Here is a 22,807-nt window from a genome sequence, read left to right as displayed (position 1 = left end):
TTACTGCATCGTTGGGAAAGAGAAGGCAAGAAAAGCATTTCACTGTACTTGGGCATGTGACAAAAACTAGAAATTTGAGTTTCTCAAGATAAAGACTTATAAATGATGGCATCCAGTATCAATCATCAACATTCCCTAAGATGTATCTTTTTCCATACAAACCCGATCCTGTGCATCGTCATTGGCTTAAGGCCTGCTGACTCTGGCTTTCCTCTACCTCCATAATCTCTTCCTCATCTTTATATTTTCATTTTTTATCTTCCTCTGAAACAGGATGAAATGTGAGCGGCACATCTGGCGCTTTCCAGCCATGTGGAGGGAGGTCTGGGCTGGGGCTGGGGCTGCCTCCGTCCAGCCTGCCTGCCTCCGTCCAGCCTGCCTGCCTCCTCTCAGCCTCTCAGGTGTGAGGATTTATCCCCTTGACAGTCTCCCCTCCCCTTTTGTGCTGATGGTATTTAAACTGCATGTTGAGCCCTTGATTGAAATTCCTCTCACACTACCTCTTGCCTCACAGTCCTCCCGCTCTCCCTCGCTATCTCTCTGAGCTAGAACTAAACCCATCACAGACACACATTAACACTGTCCTCTCGCTCCATCTGGGCAGATCCATATGACACATACAAAGCCTCCCTACTGCAGCCAGTGTGTGTAATTGTAACACATACTGGCATGTTTGCACATGCACGCACGCACACACAAAAACTACAGATTACATTGGGCTATCTGTACACACAGTAGCAAGGGTAGGCAACCCTGTTCCCAGAGTGCAGAAGGTATTGCAGGATTTTGTTCCAACTAGGCAACTGAACTAATTAATTATCTCAGTGACTGACTAAATTCAACACACCTGGTCTTCCAGGTCGGTTCAATCAAAACCAGGAAGTGCACGAGAAACTCCGGGTGCCTGCGGAACTGCCGACCCCTGCAGTAGACTTCTGTTGCCTTTCTCAGTTAGACACAGGGCTTCCCAACCCTCTCCTCGGCCCCACCCGACATTTCACATTTTTGTTTTAACCCTACTGGCACACCTGATTCAATTAGTCAACTAATCACCAAGCCTTTGACTAATTGAATCAGGTGTGCCAGTTTAGGGTTAAAACTCAAATGTAAAACATCTGGGGGGGGGGAGTGGGCCTGGGGAGGGGGTTGGGAAACCATGAGTTAGGGGGCTACTAACTGTCCTTTTGTTTCGCAACAAAGAATAGTGAGGAAGTAATCACCACCAGAGGATGCAATGCGTCAGCAACAATTATTCACTGCTCAAAAGACCCTATCACCACACATACGCAGTTACGCCCACACAGTCAATTCAAAAGTACCAAGTGTCAGGTAGAGCTGTATTGTTTTGAGATTATTCTCACACCACAGCTGTCTAATGAAGTCAAGGTCATATTTTCACTCTTTTCACATGGCAACAAACTGACAGAGATTGTGTGCAAAATACTGAGATGAACGAGTGAAAGATGATGACACTTGATATTGATGAGACATTGAGTGTGACAGGAAAGGAGGAGCGGTGATCCTGTCCTAGCCTGACATCGCGTAGCTCCTCTACACAACCCCTTTCCCTGTGCCTTTCATTATCACCCAATATAGTTATAGTCAATTTCCCTAACTGTCAAACCCTCCGCTGCCAAGACAACGCTCTTCACGGAGACAGAGTGACGAATGCATATTACAGTAAGTACGAGTGTGATAAAATAAAAAAAACGCAACCAGGCCACCTCAGTTGCACTATATTGTGGTGATTTCATACCGCATCGATATCCATCTACCCTGTTACATTGTTACTTGACATTATCGCATGACATTATTATTAGTTACATTATGAAAGGATTGCTTGACAATAGTAAATGGTAGACATTTTCTTACAGAGAGTGAATAAAGCCGTGGTCATCCCGTCAGTTTCATCTTCCTCTCACGAGAGCCTGAAGCGGAGGTTAAAGTCAGAGCTACCGTGAGATGGCATCATGGCGGACAACAGGCGAATTGTAAAGGATCTGGGATCCTGGGATATTTACTATGCTGTTGTGCGTTAAATGGTAGTAATTAATTACAATTAGCCGGGAGCGTTAAAGACAATGCAGCTTCTTTTTTTGTATTTCAGATAGGAGTGGAGACAGAGAGGTTGAACAAGAGGGCGGAAAGTAAATGAATCATAAGTTCTCTAAAATCATACACAAGCATAGGAGTAAAAAAAGATATATAAATTTATCAATTGCATCCGATAAACGTGCATAGTAGTAGCTAGTAGCGGTTTTAGGCGACAATCTGCCTTACTTAAACCTCTGGCAAAGCAGATCTACAGATCAGCCTTATAGCTAAACATAACCCAGCAGACCTAGCTCTACCCCCCCCATCCTGTTCACAACAACTAGAGCTAAAAATCTGGGTGGAAACAACAGTAAAAGCTCTACAGTCTCCTCATGAACACACACAGCCCCTGGCACAGTGCACATCACTGCCAGAATTGAGTATTTACTCAGCAACTACATGCATCATGGGGTAGGCGCTGCTCTCTTTTACTCAGTCAGTCTCTCAGTCAGCCACAGAGCACTGTGAAAGTGGGTTAAGCAGGTATAAAACCTCTTCTCTATCCAGACAGCCCTGCTCCCTGCAGATACGCTCTAGTGGGGTGGGAGGAAGTGCAGGGCACTGAATACGAATCTACTTTCAAAGTACAATGTGCTGAACAATGTAAACTGCCCCCTGAGCAGGAAAAGGATTAGCATTTCCATGAATGTGTTTAATCTGGTTCATACTTAATTTCTAAAATCAATTTACTGAGTCTACCAGGAGCAGTGCTTTATCTGCTTTGATATAGATAAAGCAACTAATAGTATTAACAATTGTGTGACTTGTTTATTTTCTTCTAACATTTTCAAAATAATTTACATTTTAATTTAACTTTATTTAACTAGACAAGACCGTTAAGAACAAATTCTTATTTACAATGACAGCCTACCCCGGCCAAACCCTAACAATGCTGGGCCAATTGTACGCCGCCCTATGGGACTCCCAATCACAGCCGGTTGTGATACAGCCTGGAATCAAACCAGGGTCTGTAGTGACGCCTCTTAGCACTGAGCTGTAGTGTGATTCATACTCTTTCGTAATTACCTCCAGCATTTCTTGTATGACACACACTGCAAATCCTTCTTAGTACAGAATAGGAAACAATAGAAAGGAAACCGAAAACAGCATCCATCTACCCACTTACTCAACAAGCTCAGTGTCTTTAGTCACCTTCAAAGCTTCTATAAATGGCAAACATGGCAAACAAATGTGTTTTTGGAGGAACTTTTCAATTGAGTCAAAGACTTTGGCCTGGTCGCTTATTCAGCCTGAGCAAATGTTAATCTACCGGGAGGATGGAGATTTAAGGATCGGTGAACTAGCAGGTGGGGGTCATTAGTTTTAAGAACACAGCGAGGAAAGCACACCCCAGGAGGTAGTACACGAGGCTCATTTCTGTATTTTCACTGTATTAGTCAGACATCAAGGAGATTATCCCGGATTGTAGTTTTAGGTTTCCGGGGGCGGACAGAACAGGCCTGCAGTGGAAAAGTGCGGGGGCATGTCTTAACGAAACTCCTCCCCACACGGCTCCCAGAGAGCACGGTAGTTGGCCCCACTCTCCCAGTGACAGCCAGCCAGGCTGCACTCTTTCTCCTGCTCTCCTCTGGCCTGCCACAGTCTCCTCTCCAGACCACACAGCAGGGAGCATCTGTGTGGAAGAGTGGAGCTGACATTCTAACACTAAGATGCACCGTGCTGCTGGATGATAGCACGTCCTCCTGTCACACACACACACACACTCCCTCCCTCCCTCTGCTTTCAAGACGGTGACTTAGCAGCGTGCTGCCGCAGCACTTCTCAGGAATAGGGATTTTCTTTTCAGGCTTTAGACGCATTCTTCCCCCGTTAGCTTCTAAAGTGTTGAGGATGTTCTTAAACTGGCTGTAGGGTAGAATGGAGGCGTAGCTACTTCACCAACCTTTGAACTGTAGGTGGGAAGTGGGAGAAGTCAGTGAGGGGGCTGGCTCTTTACTCTCCTCTCTGAGACGGAGCTAGATGTCCAAGGGAGATGTGTCATCACTCCCTGGGAGGTGACCGGGAGATCACTGACATACAGTACACCTGTACCGGCCACAAGCGCAACCGTAATTGCCCTACAAGCGCCAACAGAACAAAAAAACGAAAAGTTCTAGGCAGCTGCTCACAAAAAGACTGACTCTGTGCCAGAAATGACCATATGGCTCACCTGTTGCTAAGGAACAGTGATCACTGAACCCTGTGCAGGCTAACTCCAACGCAGGTATCCAACACAGAGAAGAGATAGGAGTCTACCTGGTGGGCTGAATGTAATGTGAATGCTTCTACTGTGTGTGCTTTCAAGGTGTGAGGAGGGGAAAGTACAACTTGATGTGTGGTACAGCCTCAGAGTGTGGTAATAATTAAAAAGTATATTAAAAAGAGTCAGAATACTTAATTTGATGTATATTCGATTGGACATTACGTGAAACAATGCTTGTCTGCATATTTTGCATTTAGAAGAGAGCAGCGGAGGACGACCATATATTGTATGCAGGAATTTTTGGGGGGTTCATTTCAGGGCAATACTGTGAGTCATCCCTCAACAACACTAAAGCACTTTTAGTTTCCAGCTCTTTTTATGCCCACCCTTCTCTCTCCTCCCTACCTCCTTCTTCTATTTCCTGGGCACACAGCAGAGATACACGTCCAGATTACGTGCATGGAGGAGCAGCAGTGATAATATCTGGGCCTCGCAGCAGGGACTCTCGTTAGAGGCTGCAAATACAGCTCAGACTGAGTGCCAGGTTACCCCTGCTGTACCAAGCCCAAACCAAACTTGCACCAGCCTTGAACCAGCCCCAAGTAGTCCTGAACCATCCCTGAAGTAGCCATAAAACAGCCCTGCCCAAAAATGCCCCACTAGCAAATCTGTGTCCCCAGGGGAATAGAAGGGCATAGCAAGTCTGTGTAAATCCATTTACAACATATTGATAATGTGTGTGACTTAAGAACAATAGCATTGACAATAGATGGGGAGCAGGTTCTTTCCTTGGCATCAATGTTTTAGTCCTTCCAGTATTTTGCATATTATCATATGGTCTTTCTATTCCTCATGTTTTCACAAATGGCACAAGTGCAACTAGCTTATCAACAGCTGTGAGGCTTTTACAGTGAGCCATAACGTCACATGTCACAGCCAGTCTGTCTGATTCCCCTGTATTCAGTCCTGGCCAGGCCAGTTGAGACCTGCCCAAGCATTCATCGCAGTGCCATTTCTCTGGATCCACAGGGCTCCGTCTCCTCATAAAATGCCCCGTACTATTCAAACCATTGAGGCAGTCAAAGAAAGGACAGACTGCAGCTAAATCGATTCAATTGTGCCTCGTTTCAGTGCCATGGGTCATTATTTCTACGGTGGAGGAGCTCAAGGTGTTTTATTATCCCTGGGTGGGAGCTAGGGAGCCACACAGGCAGACAGGCATTCCGAGACAATAGAGCTTCCTCATTTAAAAGGAGAGCCTTTTTAAATGAATTCTGCAGGGCAAGTTGAATAGCACACCTCTTAAAAGAGGAAGGGACCACCACATAGTATCATAAATACAGAATGCTGCAACTTTACTCCACTGCTTGAAACCTGCTTGAAAATATGGATGAATCCTTTGCCAACTCACAAAGAGACATAAGACACCAGCTCACTGACACACACAGCCTCCCTGGAGTGCATTATTAGAGAAGGGAGGTTCAGCACTTTCTGCTCCCATGTGTCCCAAGTTTATCAGGTTCAGGTCTGACCAGAGGTTGAACCCATTTTATTCTCACAAACATCCTCAGCGGTATGCCTCTCGAAAGCCAATCAAATGTCATCTGTGGGAAAATGAGACAACTCTCCGACATGAGCGCTACCATAACGCTCAGAAACACAAGACAAGCCTCTGAGTCTCTACAAATCACAACGAAAAGCGACTTCCCTCTTCCAGAGTAAAAAGGATTTTCAGAGGAATATTCCGATTATTTGCCTTTATTCCAACGGGGAAGTCCTATTGAGACTAACGTCGATTTCACAAATGAGCCCTGCGCCATACAAAAACAAGCACATACAACAGGGAAGTACAGGTAAACACAACATATAGACAATATACACATTAAGATACAAAACACATTCATTTAAAACTAACACATTCTTCATGATAAAAATCAGCTGTCTGAATTGTCCGAGGGACTTCAAAGCATCCAATCGAAACATCTTTCGAGGATTACTTGGAGGGCTTCCTACACAACTGCAAAAATCAGACTGTAGCCTTGTCACAGCCCAGTCAGTAGTTGGGTCAATTGCATACGCAATAGTATCATCCGCATATCGATTCAAATGTAATCATTTTAACAGATTGACCAATAGCATTTGTATAAATAGTAAAAAGAACAGCTCCTAGTATTGACCCCTGCGAAATGCAGGGCAGTTTATTTTAAATCCAAGAAGTGATGTTGAAAGAACTGCGCTGTAAATCCAGATTATAACACATCACACCGACAAAAAGACACAGTACTGAGAGACGATTGACCAAAAAAACTGTAAAATAAATAAATATATATATATATATATATATATATTGTAAATGGGGGACAGGGGAGAGTTAGGAAGAAAATCCAGGAATCAATAAAATAATTGACATTTTTAAGGGTTTTCAACTGTGCTAAAGACAACCCCAGTCTGAAATCGATGGCTGGATCATTGCAGCATGATTTATAGAAGCACAGCCTGGCTGCTTCCATAGCCCCGGTGGGGTGACATCCCTGGAGTTGAGCCTTTTCATTAAGTGAGTGAGAGAGAGAGAGTTTTCTACATCTTTTCAGTCCACACAATGAAAACTGCTGATGTGTGGAACTGTAATAGTCTCTTTCAGGACATTGTTAACTAAACGGTTTCTGAAAAAGTTTCTCAGCTCATAAAATAAGTCATCGGTGCATTATGGGGGCTAAGAGAAGGTCCTAACAAGAACGAATGGCATATAATGATCTTTTTCAAAAGCTTGTTAACAAACAATGAACTAATGATTTATAAGTTTATAAGCAGAACGTCGAATGCTGTGTTACACAACTTATCTGTCAAGATTGACAATTCTACTCCTCACGAGCTTTGCAGTATCTAACTCCTAATCAAGCCAGTCCAGCAAATAAGTCAGCTAGAATCCTCTCGAACAACGTGAAACACTAGATGAAAACAGCTCAGGTCCATTGAAATGGAATCCAGGTTTCTCCACACACAACTAACCTGACCTTCAGTCAGCACTTTAATATTTCATTCCTTCTGGTTACAATGCAGTGGTGGAGGTTGTGTAGCCAAAAGCACATTGGTGTGACTAATTTCAGCGGAGAATCCTCAGATGGAGTATTTTGTCTTTCACATAGTGCTAGAATGAAGTGACCCTCTCAATTTACCTTTCACCACTCCTACCTCTATTCATACAGACAATGAATAGTTCAGTATGATAAAAAATGTAAATCGGTCCGGTCTTATACGCAATCAGCTGCTAGTGTAAATTTATAAAAAACACTTTTAAAAATTCATAGCTGAGCTGCTGAAATACTTGGCCTGAGCAGCCTGCCCGTTTTGAAACTAAATAGTTGGACCCGTTCCAAAACCGACCTGGGGATTTCCCAACCAGACCCAATACGCATAAGATAACTTTTACAATATAGAGACCAGTTCCAAACGGACCTGAGGAACAGCTAGACTCGTTCCGTATAGGCCTGGTTGGATCCAGGCCCGGTTCGATCTGAGTGAGGGAAGCAGCAGAAAAATAACATTTTAAGCTACTTTATTAACCGGAGCTGATAAAGCACAAGGGGGAGGTGGTAGAGAGAAGTGACGCTCTAGCAGGGGCCAGTGCTGTGTTTATAGGCTACTATGAGTGTGAGCGAGTGACCGGGGAACAGGGAGGAGGAAGGGAGAGATGAGAAACTGCAACCAACCAAGCTGGCTCACGCTATAGTAGACTAATAGCTGCCATAGCTAGGTTATTTATATGTAATACCTGTCTTCAAACCTGGAGAAGCTAATTAATCTAGCTAGCTAGGCTAATTGAGGCTGCATGCGCTTTCTCGTCCTACACAGTTACTAACAACAACAACTCCATTCATAATATAATAGTAGCAGCCTACCTGTCGGCTTTAGGTCGTTGTAGCCTATCCTTCTCCTTAAACTTTTAACGAATCTTCCAATGAATAGATATCTCCTAACTTTTTCCCCACGCAGAGGCTCTATAACTAGCCTATTGCAGCTTTGATGGCTTATGATTGGTCAACAACAACAACAACAAGCTACACGTGCCACCTACGTGAAAAGCAAAGAGGAGCAGCATAAATTATACAATTTCTCTCTCACTCTCTCTACTGCAGCAGTTGCGTTCAAAACTATATGGGTCCTTCTGGAAAAGTCAGTTAAAAATTACACATACCCGAGACCCGAGACAATCATATCAGATCTGACCCATGACATTATTTTGAATTCTGGTTCTGGACCCGCTTGTGTATTTGGGTACAGGCCCATCCCTGATCAGTTACCCATCCCTGATCGAAGTAGTTGATCATTGGTATTCAACAGTCATAAAAGTATGCCTTATTTACTTTTATAAACTACTAAAATAGTGATTTTGTCATAGTATAGGCAGCTCTATAGAGATGACTTCGGAATGAAATAATAAAGTCCTCAAGTAAAACCAATGTAATATACACAACAAATATTTAATTCAGATATAGTAAGGTGAATAAACGAAGGGTAATAACTGATAAGTATCAATGGGTCATTACCATCGTTGAACTTTTATTCATTGTTTTATTCTGTGTTGTTAAAGGATTCAACCCACATAATGGATAGCGCATTTAAATGCTTAAAATTATTCAATCGAAACCCGAAGACCGTAATTTTTTATTTTTTATAATCAAACCGAAACCGAACCGACCTCATAAATCAAAAAGCACTAACCGCTTAGCACTAATGCACACACACACACACAATCCAGTAACAAATATATGTCAAACATGTTTCCCTTAAGGAGCCTCAAGGTGTGGAGCAACTTCATGTAAGTTAAATAATGAAGACATTGACTCCATGTAAAGTGAATACAGGACAGACTGCAACAGCAGAGTTGTATTAAGAAGCATATCTTGAGGGGGTAATAAGAATAGACTGAGAAAGTGCACCGCCACAAGCAGTGTCTGGATGGGACTATGGGGATGCAGGTTTGATGCTAATTCCAGTAAAATGCTCCCCTTGATTCTCAAAGAACAGCTCTCAATCGGTGTTGAACTTCTCTTCAGATCAGATACCCATGCATCCACTGCGAGTATTGTGACCAAATATTCTCATAGCATAACCGTTAAACAAACATAAAGCTTAAGGGCTCTCAAAACTAAGACAGCAACACAGACTCAATTAAGGTACAACAAAAGCTTCGGCCTCTGCACAAATAAAATGGCAATTATTTTTCTTTTGAAAGTGAATCCAGGCCCTTCCCAAACAGCGTTTAAATTTGACGTTTTAAAAACCTCTTTGGTTGAGCCGACAGAGGCCCTAGACTAGAGAGAGGACGATCGATAAGTGACAGGTGGAAAGAAATGGGACACTTCTACAGGAATCACACCCCTTCATTTAGTCTGTAAAGAAAATTAGACACCAGGGACATTGTAAACAGAGGTTCAATAGAAACCTCTATCATTTCCAAGACTTCATTAAACCACAATAACAGGGTAAGTTTATATGCAGCAAAGTGGTTAAGAGGAAAAACAACATATATCCAAAAGTTTGACTCAGTTCAAATCGCCAAAACAAAGCCTCTTACAATAATATGTAAATGATTGGTTGAGGGGCAAATTCACTAACACTAGCCTGCATGCATGCCAGTTGTACTTGTAAGTCAATAACAAATATACTGTATATACTGTACATCAGTGGTGGAAAAAGTACTCAATTGTCATACTTGAGCAAAAATAAAGGTACCTTAATAGAAAATGACTCAAGTAAAAATCTATTAGTATCAGTAAAATACTACTTGAGTAAATGTTTTAAATATACTTAAGTGTCAAAAGTAAATGGAATTGCTCAAATGTACTTAACTTTCAAAAGTATAAACCATCTCAAATTCCTTATATTAAACAAACCAGACGTCACAATTGTTGACGGATAGCCAGGTGCACACTCACATGCTCAGACATAATTGACAAAGTAAGCATTTGTGTTTAGTGAGACCCCTAGATCAGAGGCAGTAGGGATGACCAGGGATGTGCTCTTGATAAGTGTGTGAATTGGACCATTTTCCTGTCAAAATGTAACGAGTACTTTTGGGTGTCAGGGAAAATGTATGGAGTAAAAAGTATATCATTTTCTTTAGGATTGTAGTGAAGTAAAAGTTTGCAAAAATATAAATAGTAAAGTAAAGTATAGAAAACAACTTAAGTAGTACTTTCAAGTATTTTTACTTAAGTACTTCACACCACTGCTGTACATAGGTCCTATAAACTGTTAAAGTCTCAAATGACTCTTATCTCTAACCATCCCATGGTTGTCAATGGATGTGAATGTTAACAGCTTCACAAAGAGTGGTGCTTTTTAGCACCATGAAACTGGATCAGTCAGACACCTGCTCTAAGCCCCTAGCCTGAAGAAGCAGACAAAACCCAACTCAAAGTGATCCAAGGCTCACACCCTCAACTGTACAGAAATCATCAATCACATGCAGAAGCATGCAGGACTCTTAGATCTGCCACATTGACTTGTCTAGGCCTACTCTCCAGAAGAAGGACAGAGAAGAAGAAAAGAAAGAAAGGATAGCTCAGACAGGAAGTGAAAGTAGGCTCTGTCATGTAGAGAACCTCTAGCATTTTAACACACAGTGCAGTAATGTAAGACTGGTAAAGACCTTGGTGTGTGCCAGTGTGATGGTGTATGAAATCCCAGAGCCACCACTCCCCTCTCCTGTTTCAGTTGCCTACCTGCTGCTCACTCAGCGCTGTGATCTTGGCTTGACGTTCATGGAGCTGCTTCTTCAAATCAGCATTCTGCAGCAACAAAAAAAAGAAGAAGAGAGCAACAAGCCTGTTATAGCTCACTTACACATAGCTGTGAAGAATTGTTCATTCGTGACAGCTGAGTTGGGGTTTGCGTGTTATGTGGGGAGTGTGCCAAGCTCTGGGTGCTGTATTTGTGTGTGTGTGTGTGTGTGTGTGTGTGTGTGTGTGTATGTGTGGTGTAAAGATCCGAGACAGCAGCTTTAACTAGCATGAAGTCCAAGTTAAAATGACTGTGCACACCGTTTCCCACGGGATGAGTGAAGTGAGGTGGAAAGAGTAATCCACTCCCCTCGCGTCACTGGGCTGCCACGGCTGTCAGCCACATGAGGGGGAACTCAGAGCTGGGATGTAGGGACACCGCTGAAATGTGGGATGGGCCGCTGCTGCTACAGCATTGAGTCCTCATAAAAGGGCTGCAGGATGATAAAGTATGGTGGGCGGATACTACAGAGATAGAAGAGCTCTGGGGAGATTTCAAGGCAGTTCTCAACATTGACAGAGTAAAGTAAAAGAGGTGGAGTTTGGAACCAATCAAAAATCTCTGAGCCCCTGGGGCTCTGAGCCCGTCGCCCTGCGACCGGGAGGTCCGTGGCCGGTAGGGATGTCCTTGTCTCATCGCGGGCTAACCAAGGTTGCCAGGTGTACGGTGTTTCCTCCGACACATTGGTGCTGCTGGCTTCCGGGTTGGATGCGCGCTGTGTTAAGAAGCAGTGCGGCTTGGTTGGGTTGTGTATCGGAGGACGCATGACTTTCAACCTTCGTCTCTCCCGAGCCCGTACGGGAGTTGTAGCGATGAGACAAGATAGTAGCTACTAAAAGAAAAAAATTGGATACCACGGAATTGGGGAGAAAAAATTCAAAACATTATATCTTAACTGGTCTTTTTTCTGGTTTTCCTCTTAGGCTGTTTTAAGTCATATCTTTCAACTGTGTAGATTTTGAGTAATAGGGATACTACATTCTTTCAAAAGCTTGAAAAACTGATGTCAACCCCAAAACATATGGTGTATTTGGGCCTAGCAATCTGGTACAACCGCCTTTGTGACAGGAGGGGCTTACCTGTGGATCCTGTTTCATCTGGGACACTAGTTTCTGTGAGAGAGAAATCATAGAAAGACACATAAGTTATTAACAACCACATAACAAATGCATTGACACACCTAATATACTACAAGGAGAGAGGCTGTGTCACTTGTTCCTAACGGCACATGCTTCTTAAAGGTTAGAGAAAAAGGTTTTGCAATAGGTTTTTACGTTTCCTGAGCGAACGTTCCTTTTGCTCACCCCCCCCCCCCTTTTTAACGTTGCAGTACCCAATGCATTCTTGTTGTCACAGCCATACAAATGTAGACACAGTGGCCCCCAGAGGCACCTTCCAATACTGCAACCTTAGAGCACATTCATGGCTCCCCACTGTACAAAACATTCCAGACAAACACAAGGAGGTACATTCAGTGGTTGCGAATAGGAACACCATACTGGCATGTGGGCCTCTCTAATGTGATCACTCTCATTTTAATCAACACATGCCCTGTTTGCATTTTTGCTATAAGGAGCACATCTGGCTGGTGATAGAGGTGCGAGGATAAGCTTTCCTCATGTTTCTGGTTTCCGTATTTGGGTTGAACCAAACGGAGGGTATCATGCACCAAACCTCAAAACAGAAACATTATGGATGGCACAGAAATACAAGACTACAGAGTACACATAAACTCTTTGAGGGATAAAAAGGGTTCCAAAAGGGTTCTTCGGCTGTCCCCATAGGAGAACCCTTTTTGGTTCCAGAACCCTTTCCGTCTTTGGAAAGGGTTCTACCTGGAACCAAAAATGGTTATTCAAAGGGTTCTCCTACGGGGACAGCCGAATAACCCTTTTAGGTTCTAGGTAGCACTTGTTTTTCAAAGAGTGTAGAGCATACATTTACAGGATGAAGTATATTTTTCTGACCCAAACCCGACACTAAACCATACTTAAAGGACAATCACTGAAGGGAGAGGCAGGAGGACACAGAGTAGAGAAGGAGGTGGATAAGCTGACAGATAGGATGAGTCGAAGGAGGAAGTATTCATGGCGCAGCCTGAGGACAAGAATCTGATGGAGTGTAATGAACAAAAACCCAACCACATTCTGCCGCACAGTTGAATGTGTTATCAACTTTCCTCCCGAAACATGTCTGATCATTTCCAGGTGAATCAAGTGAACAAATGGTGGTTAAATGGCAGAAAACCAGAGAGATGCTGTAGTGCTGTTACCTGATGAACTTGTATATCCGCTTTCAGGGACTCTTGGAGGGTCTGTAATTCCATCATTGATCCCTTCTGTCGGAAGCTCAGTCCTGGACAGCTTTCAGCCTGTTCAGCCAGGAAGATGGATATTTTATCCCTTCATTCAACAGGAATACTAATATGTCAACATAAAGACTTGTAACAGTGAAATCAAGTTGTGCTTATAACAAAGCAATGGCATCAGGCCATAGAACACTGTAAAAATGTTGCCGTTATCCATGTTATCTTTTATCTACTTTTAAGGACGTTAAAGTAGACATTTCCAAAACACTTCACATTGAAGTACACTTAATAGGATTTACAACATGTTTGTAAGTAGTTTATAAACATTTAATTATTTGTTTATAAACCTGTACACACACACACACACACACACACACAATACTTTTTTCTTAAAGTTTAAAACAGACACATTTTTGGGGGTTTTCCCATTAAAACGATACGAGAATTTACTACAATTTCATGTGAATTCACAATGCAAGCAAAGGTTTGGGTCTCAGGGTGCGTCCCTTTCAGATGGTTAAGCGTTGCACCTGTGAACTACCATTACTTTACCTCAATTCCACCTCGCAAAGTTTGCACTTCACCACCTTCTCATTTAACTGCTCAAAGTATTGCCACACATCGCTGCTGTCGCTCGCCTTTCTCTGACATTTTTCCAACTGACGTGGTGGCGGAGAGGCGACTCCAAAATAATTGATTCCTCAACTCCTTGCATGTCGACTCCCATTTCTGAGTGTCAAGACTGTGACTGCTGAATTGGGGTTTGCGTGTGCCAAGCTCGGGGTGCTGTATGTGTGGTGTAAAGATCCGAGACAGCAGCTTTAACTAGCATGAAGTTCAAGGTAAAATGACTGTGCACACCGTTTTCCACGGGACAAGTGTTTGTTTTTTTTGGAACTGAGGAGACTGATTAGTTGCGTACTTCCGAGAACAAAAACGCTTGCAACTTTCAAAGCGACCTAGCGAGGGACAGTGTGAGAGGGGAGGGGCACAGTATAGGCAGGTCAGACACCAAAGCATACAAAGTCAGTGCACTAGGCAAACTAGTGCACTAGGCAATCAAAAGCTGCATCTCGTAATGGTATGCTGTAACTCGCCATTTCTTGGGTTGCAATGTCTCGCAACTTCAGTAAAGCAGGGCCTATGATCAATGAATAGGCTAGGATATTCTACACACACTTACATCATTAGCAGAGAGAAAGAGCAGGCAAGCCAGCGCGAGGGAAAGAGAAAAGGTGTGCATACAGTGCCTTAGGAAAGTATTCAGACCCCTCAACTTTTTCCACATTTTGTTACATTACAGCCTTATTCTAAAATGTGTGTGTTTAAAAAAAATGTACTCACCAATTTACACACAATAGCCCATAATGACAAAGCAATTAAGTTTTATAGAAATGTCTGTATTCAGACCCTTTACTCAGTACTTTGTTGAAGCACCTTTGTCAGCGATTACAGCCTCAGGTCTTCTTGGGTATGACACTACAAGCTTGGCTCACCTGTATTTGGGGAGTTTCTCCCATTCCTCTCTGCAGATCCTCTCAAGCTCTGCCAGGTTGGATGGGGAGCGTTGCTGAACAGTTATTTTCAGGTCTCTCCAGAGATGTTCGATTGGGTTCAAGTCCAGGCTCTGGCTGGGCCACTCAAGGACATTCAGAGACTTGTCCCCAAAGCCACTCCTGCAATGTCTTGGCTCTGTGCTTAGGATCGTTGTCCTGTTGGAAGGTGAACCTTCGCACCAGTCTGAGATCCTCAGCACTCTGGAGCAGGTTTTCATCAGGGATCTCTATGTACTTGCTCTGTTCATCTTTCCCCTGATCCTGACTAGTCCCCTCCCCACAGCATGAGTCCCATGCTTCGCCGCTGCCAGGTTTCCTCCAAAACGTCATTTCCCCTTATCCAGAGCGACTTACAGCTTTCACCTTATGATGAACAGCCACCATCTAGGTCCATGCTTTATCCTATCTAGGCCATAGGCTTGGTCCTGCCAGGGAGTTGTTCCCTCCAGACGTGACATTTGGCATTCAAGCCAGAGAGTTCAATCTTAGTTTCATCAGACCATAAAATATTGTTTCTCATGGTCTCAGAGTCTTCAGATGCCTTTTGGAAAACTCCAAGCGGGCTGTCATGTGCCTTTTACTGAGGACTGGCTTCCGTCTGGTCACTCTACAATAAAGGCCTAATTGGAGTGCTGCAGAGATGGTTGTCCTTCTGGAAGGTTCTCCCATCTCCACAAAGGAACTCTAGAGATCTGTCAGAGTGACCATTAGGTTCTTGGTCACCTCCCTAATGAAAGCCCCTTCTCCCCTGATTGCTCAGTTACGCCGGGCGGCCAGCTCTAGGAAGAGTCTTGGTGGTTCCAAACGTCTTCCATTGAAGAGTGATGGAGGCCACTGTGTTCTTGGGGACCTTCAATGCTGCAAAAATGTGTTGGTATCCTTCCCAAGATCCGTGCCTTGACACAATCCTGTCTCGGAGCTCTACGGACAATTCCTTCGAGCTCATGGCTTGGTTTTTGCTCTGACATGCACTGCCAACCGTGGGACCTTATATAGACAGGTCTGTGCCTTTCTAAATCATGCCCAATCAATTGAATTTACCACAGGTGGACTCCAATCAAGTTGTAGAAACATCGCAAGGATGTTGAAGTCTTTCAGGTCTCATAGCAAAGGGTCTGAATACATATGTAAATAAGGTATTTGTTTAATATTTTTAATACATTTGCAAAATAAATCAAAAAATCTGTTTTCACTTTGACAAAACATTGAAAGATACAGATACTATAACCATTATGGGGTATTGTGTGTAGATTGCTGAAAAAATAACAATATTTAATCCATTTTAGAATAAGGCTGTAACGTAACAAAATGTGGAAAAGGTCAAGGGGCCTGAATACACACTGTATGTCTTGGTTATCTGTATCTTTCAATGTTTTGTCTTGCATGCCTCGCAAATTCACCAAAGCAGCCTAAAGTTCACCTCCTCCTCTCTGGTTTTGTTTAAATTACACAACTTTCGAGGCCTTAATCCTGCCTATCGTCTAGTTAGGCTATAACACGTATAATAATATGTTGTTTTGTGAAAACTGCACTGTTATTTACATTTACAGTTATTGGTTTTTCTTCATGTTAAGGATTGCATTTAAACGTTCACACACACACACACACACACACACACACAATAAATGTTCATAGCTTTACCTTCACACAGTCTTCAGTTTTGAACACCATCCAATTTTGCATTGAGGGGGTGGCAGCTGTGACACAAAAAAGAGGCAATCAGATAAGCCACTCCACTTAAATAATGTTGCAGTGCGACGTCCAGCAGCATGTCATAGCTTGGGCTTTCCTAACCCACAGCAGGGGCCCAAAACACTTGCCGTCCACTCTCTCTTCTCTCTCTGTAGAGCCCATTCAAAGACCTCAGGGCCCAAGGCTACTCCACAAAGTCATTAGATTGTGATGTGCAAGGAATATTCAGCATAATGTTTTGGAATAGTATTTTTCTGTTTTTGTTTTACATCATCTCACTCTACTATGCTTTGGATAGTATGGACTACCCTCTGCTCTCTAGGACTGGTTGGGCCTTTAAAGTATTAATAGTGCATTAGACCATTTTCTAGTCTAGAGTAAAATGGATAAAACAAATGGAGTATTTTCTTTATGAAGACAGTTTGATAATCGTTGGCATTTAAATCCAGATGTTGATGTTCTGTACAACTTATTTGAAAGTAACCTACTGCTTTCTGATGATGAACTATAATGCTGAGAAAATAAAAAGAGATGAATGTGCAAACTCCCCAAAACATCCTACTAGTTTTGTACACGGTGTGTAAGCATTTCATAGTGAGTGAAAACTGGGAAAGAGAGCGAGTCAAATCACAGCAGTGTTACAGCCTCCCAGCCGGCGGATTGATTTCCGGCCAGGGCCTTTTGCCAAGAGAACAATAATAACATTGGGGCCATTACATGGGCTTACCACCTGGCTGAGTGGACTGGTTTCCTCCCTCTCCCATTCTCTGGCTATCTCTCTCTCCTGCTCTCCTCATATCCTTCCCTCACTATCCTTGAGAACATGCCAATTTCAGGGGAAGGTGGTATATAGGTAAAACACAGTACAGGTATACATTAGTGATGGGGGAATACGATACAGTTACATGTCACTAGGCCACATTTATTCGGGGGAAATAACTGTATACTGAAGCCTGCAAATTAGTTTTGGTTTGTTCAGATGGTAAATATTTATGATTTTTTTTGTTGGTGCTGCTATACAGTGTCTTCGAAAAGTATTCAGACACCTAGACCTTTTCTACATTTTGTTACGTTACCATCAAAGATTGGGCCACGAACAAAAACATAAACAACGGTGCAAATGCATTTAATGAATAACATTTTTATGTGCAAATAGCACTTTTACTTCCATGGCTGATCTAAACTCATTTTCTCATGCTCTGTCTTGTCTCTCAACTGCAGACAAATAGTGAGCAATATGTTTGGAATATCAAATCGCAATGTCGAATTGCAATACATATAGAATTGTGAGAATCTTAATACATATCATATCGGGTCCTAAGCATTGTGATAATATCGGAAGGTCCCTGGCAATCGCCAGCCTTAGTGTACATATCAGGAAGCTGAGCTACTACCTATTCAATTAATCTAGCAGAAGTACACTGCTTTTTCATACTGTAGGTTACTAAGTCTGTAAGGTTCTAGTCATTTAAATGATGGAAATAGTCTATATCCCTTGATTTAGAAGAATATGACTTGTTAATACATTATTAAAACCACTTAGTCCATTGTTTTTGATATCATAGAAAACTTTGTAAACAATTTTGTATAGCTTCAAATTATGTTTCAAAAAACGTTACAGTATGTCGCTCTCATGGAATGTCATTGCTTGAACATCATAGCCTACCAACATATGATAAAAAGTGAGTGCTAGTTGCACGTAAAAATGTAATGTATTAAATGCATTTGCACCGTTGTTTATGTTTTTGTTCGTGGCCCATTCTTTGATGGTATGCACAATTATTAGAGTGAGGGTTAGGACATTGCAGCGAAAAATCTAAATCATCAACAGTAAGTTACTTTATTTTCTAAAACCTGTACTTTTTGCAGAAATCCTTGAAATTGTGCATGATACTCATACTAATGTTAGTACTATAGGTATAACGGCCTACCAACCTGGACTCAGGGGTATACGTAACATAATAAATGTAAATCCATAACACTCCAATTAGCATGATATGTTACATTTCATATGGTACGTATTAATTTGTGGATGTCCATCATCCATTTCATATGATATGTTACGAATTGCAATTTGTACAATACATGTTACAAATTGCAATTCGTGCAATCAGGGGTTGGAACTTTAAAAAATCTAATTGTTTCGTCCTGAACAGAACCATTATTTAATCTGTAAATGAAAGTTGTTAAGAGCAAATTTTATTTTTCCGTAACATCATGGTTTAATCATAACGAAAGACAAGCACAAACACGGTGCTGCCAGTCACTACAGACAGACCAGTGTAGAGCAAGAGGGTGAAGGAAGCTTGCCTTGAAGCGCCGGGCATCTTGTTGCATTATCTGAATTAGGCCCACAGAATTATACCTACAGAGGAGCAGCTTCTATGGAGGAACTTTGAATGTCTTTGAATTTCCGATTTGGTTTAACGTTGGACCAGAGCAAACGTTAGCTAGCTAGCTAACAAGCTTGTTTGTGTAGAACAGCACTCGAATTAAAAACTCATCTTACCTTTTTGTAGTCAGTTAAATCCAATGTGAAACCTGATAACTATAATATCCTTAACTAGCATTGAAAAAGTTAATCCATTCTTCTATAATTAAACATCTTTCCATAATTTCTGAATCACGTTTGTAATGTCGTCAGTAGACTCCAGTAACCTATGCTTCTGAGGGGGAGGGGAAGGTAGCCTACACACACATCCACTGGCAGACAGTGAGGGCTTTGCATAGGCATGGTTGCGATTTTTGGGAAACTGGGAAAAAATGTCAGGAACGTAAAATAAATGTTATTAACTGGGTCCCAGACTTTTAAAATAATGGTTCTATTCTGGAACAATATAGATCACTTTCATTTCTGGTTCTGTTCATCAAATAATTTCATTCTTTTACAGTTTTCGGTTCTGTTCCCTGAACCGGTTCCAACTCATGCGTACAATATGTTACGAATTAGCAAAAATGTATATGTTACTAATTCCAATTTGTTGTGGCTAACATTAGCTAGGTGGCTAAAGCTAACATTAGCTAGGTAGATAACATTAGCTAGGCTAGGGGATAAAGTTACCCATACGGAAAACTAATGTATTATAATATGGGGCGGGGCAGGGTAGCCTAGTGGTTAAAGTGTTGGGCTAGTATCTGAAAGGTTGCAAGTTCGAATCCCCGTGCTGACAAGGTACAAATCTGTTGTTCTGCCCCTGAACAAGGCAGTTAACCCACTGTTCCTAGGCCGTCATTGAAAATAGGAATTTGTTCTTAACTGACTTGCCTAGTTAAATAAAGGTAAAATAAAAAATATACATACACTCAGTGGTTTAGGTAAACCACCCCGTAACCGTTCGATTGAAGGTTAGAATGGGCAAAATGAGTGACTTCAGCAACTTTGAGCATGGTATGTGCCGGTTGCAGTATCTCAGAAACGGTGGGCCTCCTGGACTTTTCTAGGGTTTATTGATAATGGTGCGACAAACAGAAAAAATCCAGTCCTGTTGGCGAAAACAGGGTTAGGGCATGGTTTGGCTGGCAGGGATGTCCTTGTCCCTTCGCTAGTGACTCCAGTGGCGAGCCAGGCGCATGCATGGTTGCCAGGTGTACGGTGTTTCCTCCGACACATTGGTGTGGCTGGCTTCTGGGTTAAGCTGGCATTGTGTAAAGAAGCAGTGCGGCTTGGTTGAGTTTTGTTTCGGAGGATGCACGGCTCTCGACCTTCGATTCTTCTGACTCCGTACGGGAGTTGCAGCGATGAGACAAGACTGTAACTACCAATTGGATACCACAAAATTGGGGAGAAAAAGGGGGTAAAAAAACAAAACAATATCAAACGTAACATATCATATTAATTTGGATTTCCCGTTTTTACATTTACTATGTTACGTCTAGTCTATGAGACCAGGCTGGGCCTACATACTATCAAATCAAATGTTATTGTCACATACAAATATTTAGCAGATGTTATTGCGGGTGTAGCAAAATGCTTGTGTTCCTAGCTCCAACAGTGCAGTAAGTGAGTACAACAATGAGTACCCTTCCTACAATTTAATTCCACGGCACCTGTCTAAATACATGATATAAAGTGGGGCCAAACACGAACGTGATGCAAAACTGGAAATTTAAACTACAGCTGGGTCGATTTATACGTCCTACTCCTAAAGTGACCTACTGGACACGTCACTGCACCTGTCTGCTACTCAATCAAACTAAGAATAAGGGCCTCGATTAAGAAAAACTGATACAATATCAAACGTTCCAATCTCAGCCGTTCGAGTGGAATAGGGCCTACAACTACCCCCCACGATTTCACCAGCTAGGCCACATTTATTTGGGGGGAAATAACTGTATAGCGAATCCTGAGAATTAGTTATATATTGTTCAGTAGGGAAATATTCTTATTCTTTCTCAGAGTATGCTAGTATGTAGGGCACCAGGAGAAACTATTTTAGTGCACTTGATGCAAGCATAACTAAATTAGTTAAATATCATTCGCGAGTTGGAGTTCTTCCTCCAAATAGCAAGTTGGTTGTCCAATGAGAATCCACTTAGTTATGGTATAGTATTAACTCAAATATCACATGGTATTAACTTGCAACATAAATGAACTACGCAAGAACAGGATATACGTATGTTATACCTCTTTTGGAATAAAATACAATAACTTGTGTGATACGTTTTTTTCTTTTACGTGAAATGGTAACCTACTCAATAGCATTCACTAACGCTTTTGTGGCGCTATTACGTGTTACTCGTCGCGATACAGCGTTCCTTTACGAAAAAGAAACAGAGGGCAAGCAACAAAGCATTCGTTCAACTAAAAAGCAGACAAATCGACTTAATAACATAGACATCTGAAATGGATGACTGTCCGGTAGTTCATTACACAACAAAATACATTATAATTGTGCTTTGAAATTCTTTGCAAACGGTGTTTTTATTGTATAACAGAGGCGTAAAGCTTAGCGCAAGTTAGAATCAGCCCCTTTACGCACTACGTTCAATGCCCTCCAATAGCAAGGCACTTATAAAATATCACCCAACTCCTAGAATATGGATATATGAACAAAACGATTGCTCAGCGACTGCTTTCCCTCGACTAAAATGCGAATACACTTGATCTAAAACAACAATATTAATCACATAATAAAGAGAGTAGCAGAGATGAAAATGAAAGTTCTTATAATAATAGAAAGATCCCGAGATGTTCTTACCCTCCTCTTTTACTCACTTGAGCAGCAGCCAACCCTGCTCTTCTCACACAAATTATTTAAATAAATATTTACAAACACCGTAGTACTTCTTCACCGAAAAACGCCCAGAGCGTGTATTTATCCACTTAATATCCAAATACACTCCATTGCATATGATGTGATTTTCCCGATAATTTTTCCCACTATTTAATTTGAGTATAAAGAGAAAAACTGAGATACAGAACAAGAACTCTTCGTCAATCTCATTCACCCCCCTATCCTGAGCACATTGCACATCAATGCGCGTAGGAAGAGTGAGCGAGAACGGGGCAAGAAAAACTAAGGGGCACTTAGCACAAAACAAGTCACCAATGGCTCTGATTGATTCAATAATATAATTAAAGTATTAAATCGTTTCAGTATATTGTGATTGTATGCATAAATACAGATTAAATCGCATTTAGTAGAGGAACTACTTTATGTGACGGTGCGGCGAATTTATTTCACTTTGCCTAAGGAACGGAGGTGATTTGCCTCCATTGCCTAGGAAAAAAACCCGGATGTAGACTTGATGAAACGCTTCGTATGTAAAGTAACAGACCACTTTCACGAATTGTCGGACACAATTACCCCAACTCTTTGCAATGATATACCACATTCAGGAGCTTTGATCATAGACAGACAAAGACGTACAAATCAGACATTGTTACTTACAAATGTGAATAAATGTACTGTTAGAATAATTGAGGTTGATAATGATGTAAGACTTGACCAAACTATCTGACACCAATAGGCGCGGATCGGGTGCGTGGCCTATTGCTGTCAGTAGTATAGTATTGTCAAATACATGTATTTAGCAAAATCCTTCAGAAAGTATTCACACCCTTTGACTTTTTCCATATATTGTTGGGTTACTGATTGAATTTTAAATGGATTACATTTGTGCCACTAATCTACACACAATACCCCATATTGTCAAAGTGGAATTACG

The 22,807-nt window shown here is 41.9% G+C and overlaps 1 protein-coding gene across 5 annotated transcripts in view; it reads right to left on the bottom strand.

Moving 5' to 3' along the window:
- The window catches only part of LOC115112076 (PHD finger protein 21A-like), a 39,742-nt gene extending 17,646 nt beyond the window's left edge, over window positions 1-22,096 (bottom strand). For 4 of the 5 annotated variants that reach the window (XM_029638839.2, XM_029638843.2, XM_029638841.2 and 1 more), the window contains exons 1-5: window positions 21,838-22,096; window positions 16,589-16,644; window positions 13,356-13,454; window positions 12,163-12,195; window positions 11,026-11,091 (exon numbers count right to left, since the gene is read on the bottom strand). In XM_029638839.2, coding sequence (XP_029494699.1) covers window positions 11,026-11,091; window positions 12,163-12,195; window positions 13,356-13,454; window positions 16,589-16,630 — 240 coding nt within the window. In that variant the 5' untranslated portion in view covers window positions 16,631-16,644; window positions 21,838-22,096. The remainder of the gene's footprint in view (window positions 1-11,025; window positions 11,092-12,162; window positions 12,196-13,355; window positions 13,455-16,588; window positions 16,645-21,837) is intronic. The other variant, XM_029638840.2, reaches the window with a different exon arrangement.
- Window positions 22,097-22,807: the final 711 nt, after the last annotated feature.

This window comes from Oncorhynchus nerka, linkage group LG27 (assembly GCF_034236695.1).
Source record: "Oncorhynchus nerka isolate Pitt River linkage group LG27, Oner_Uvic_2.0, whole genome shotgun sequence".
NCBI lineage: Eukaryota > Metazoa > Chordata > Actinopteri > Salmoniformes > Salmonidae > Oncorhynchus > Oncorhynchus nerka.
This window is presented reverse-complemented; position numbering and strand designations above follow the sequence as displayed.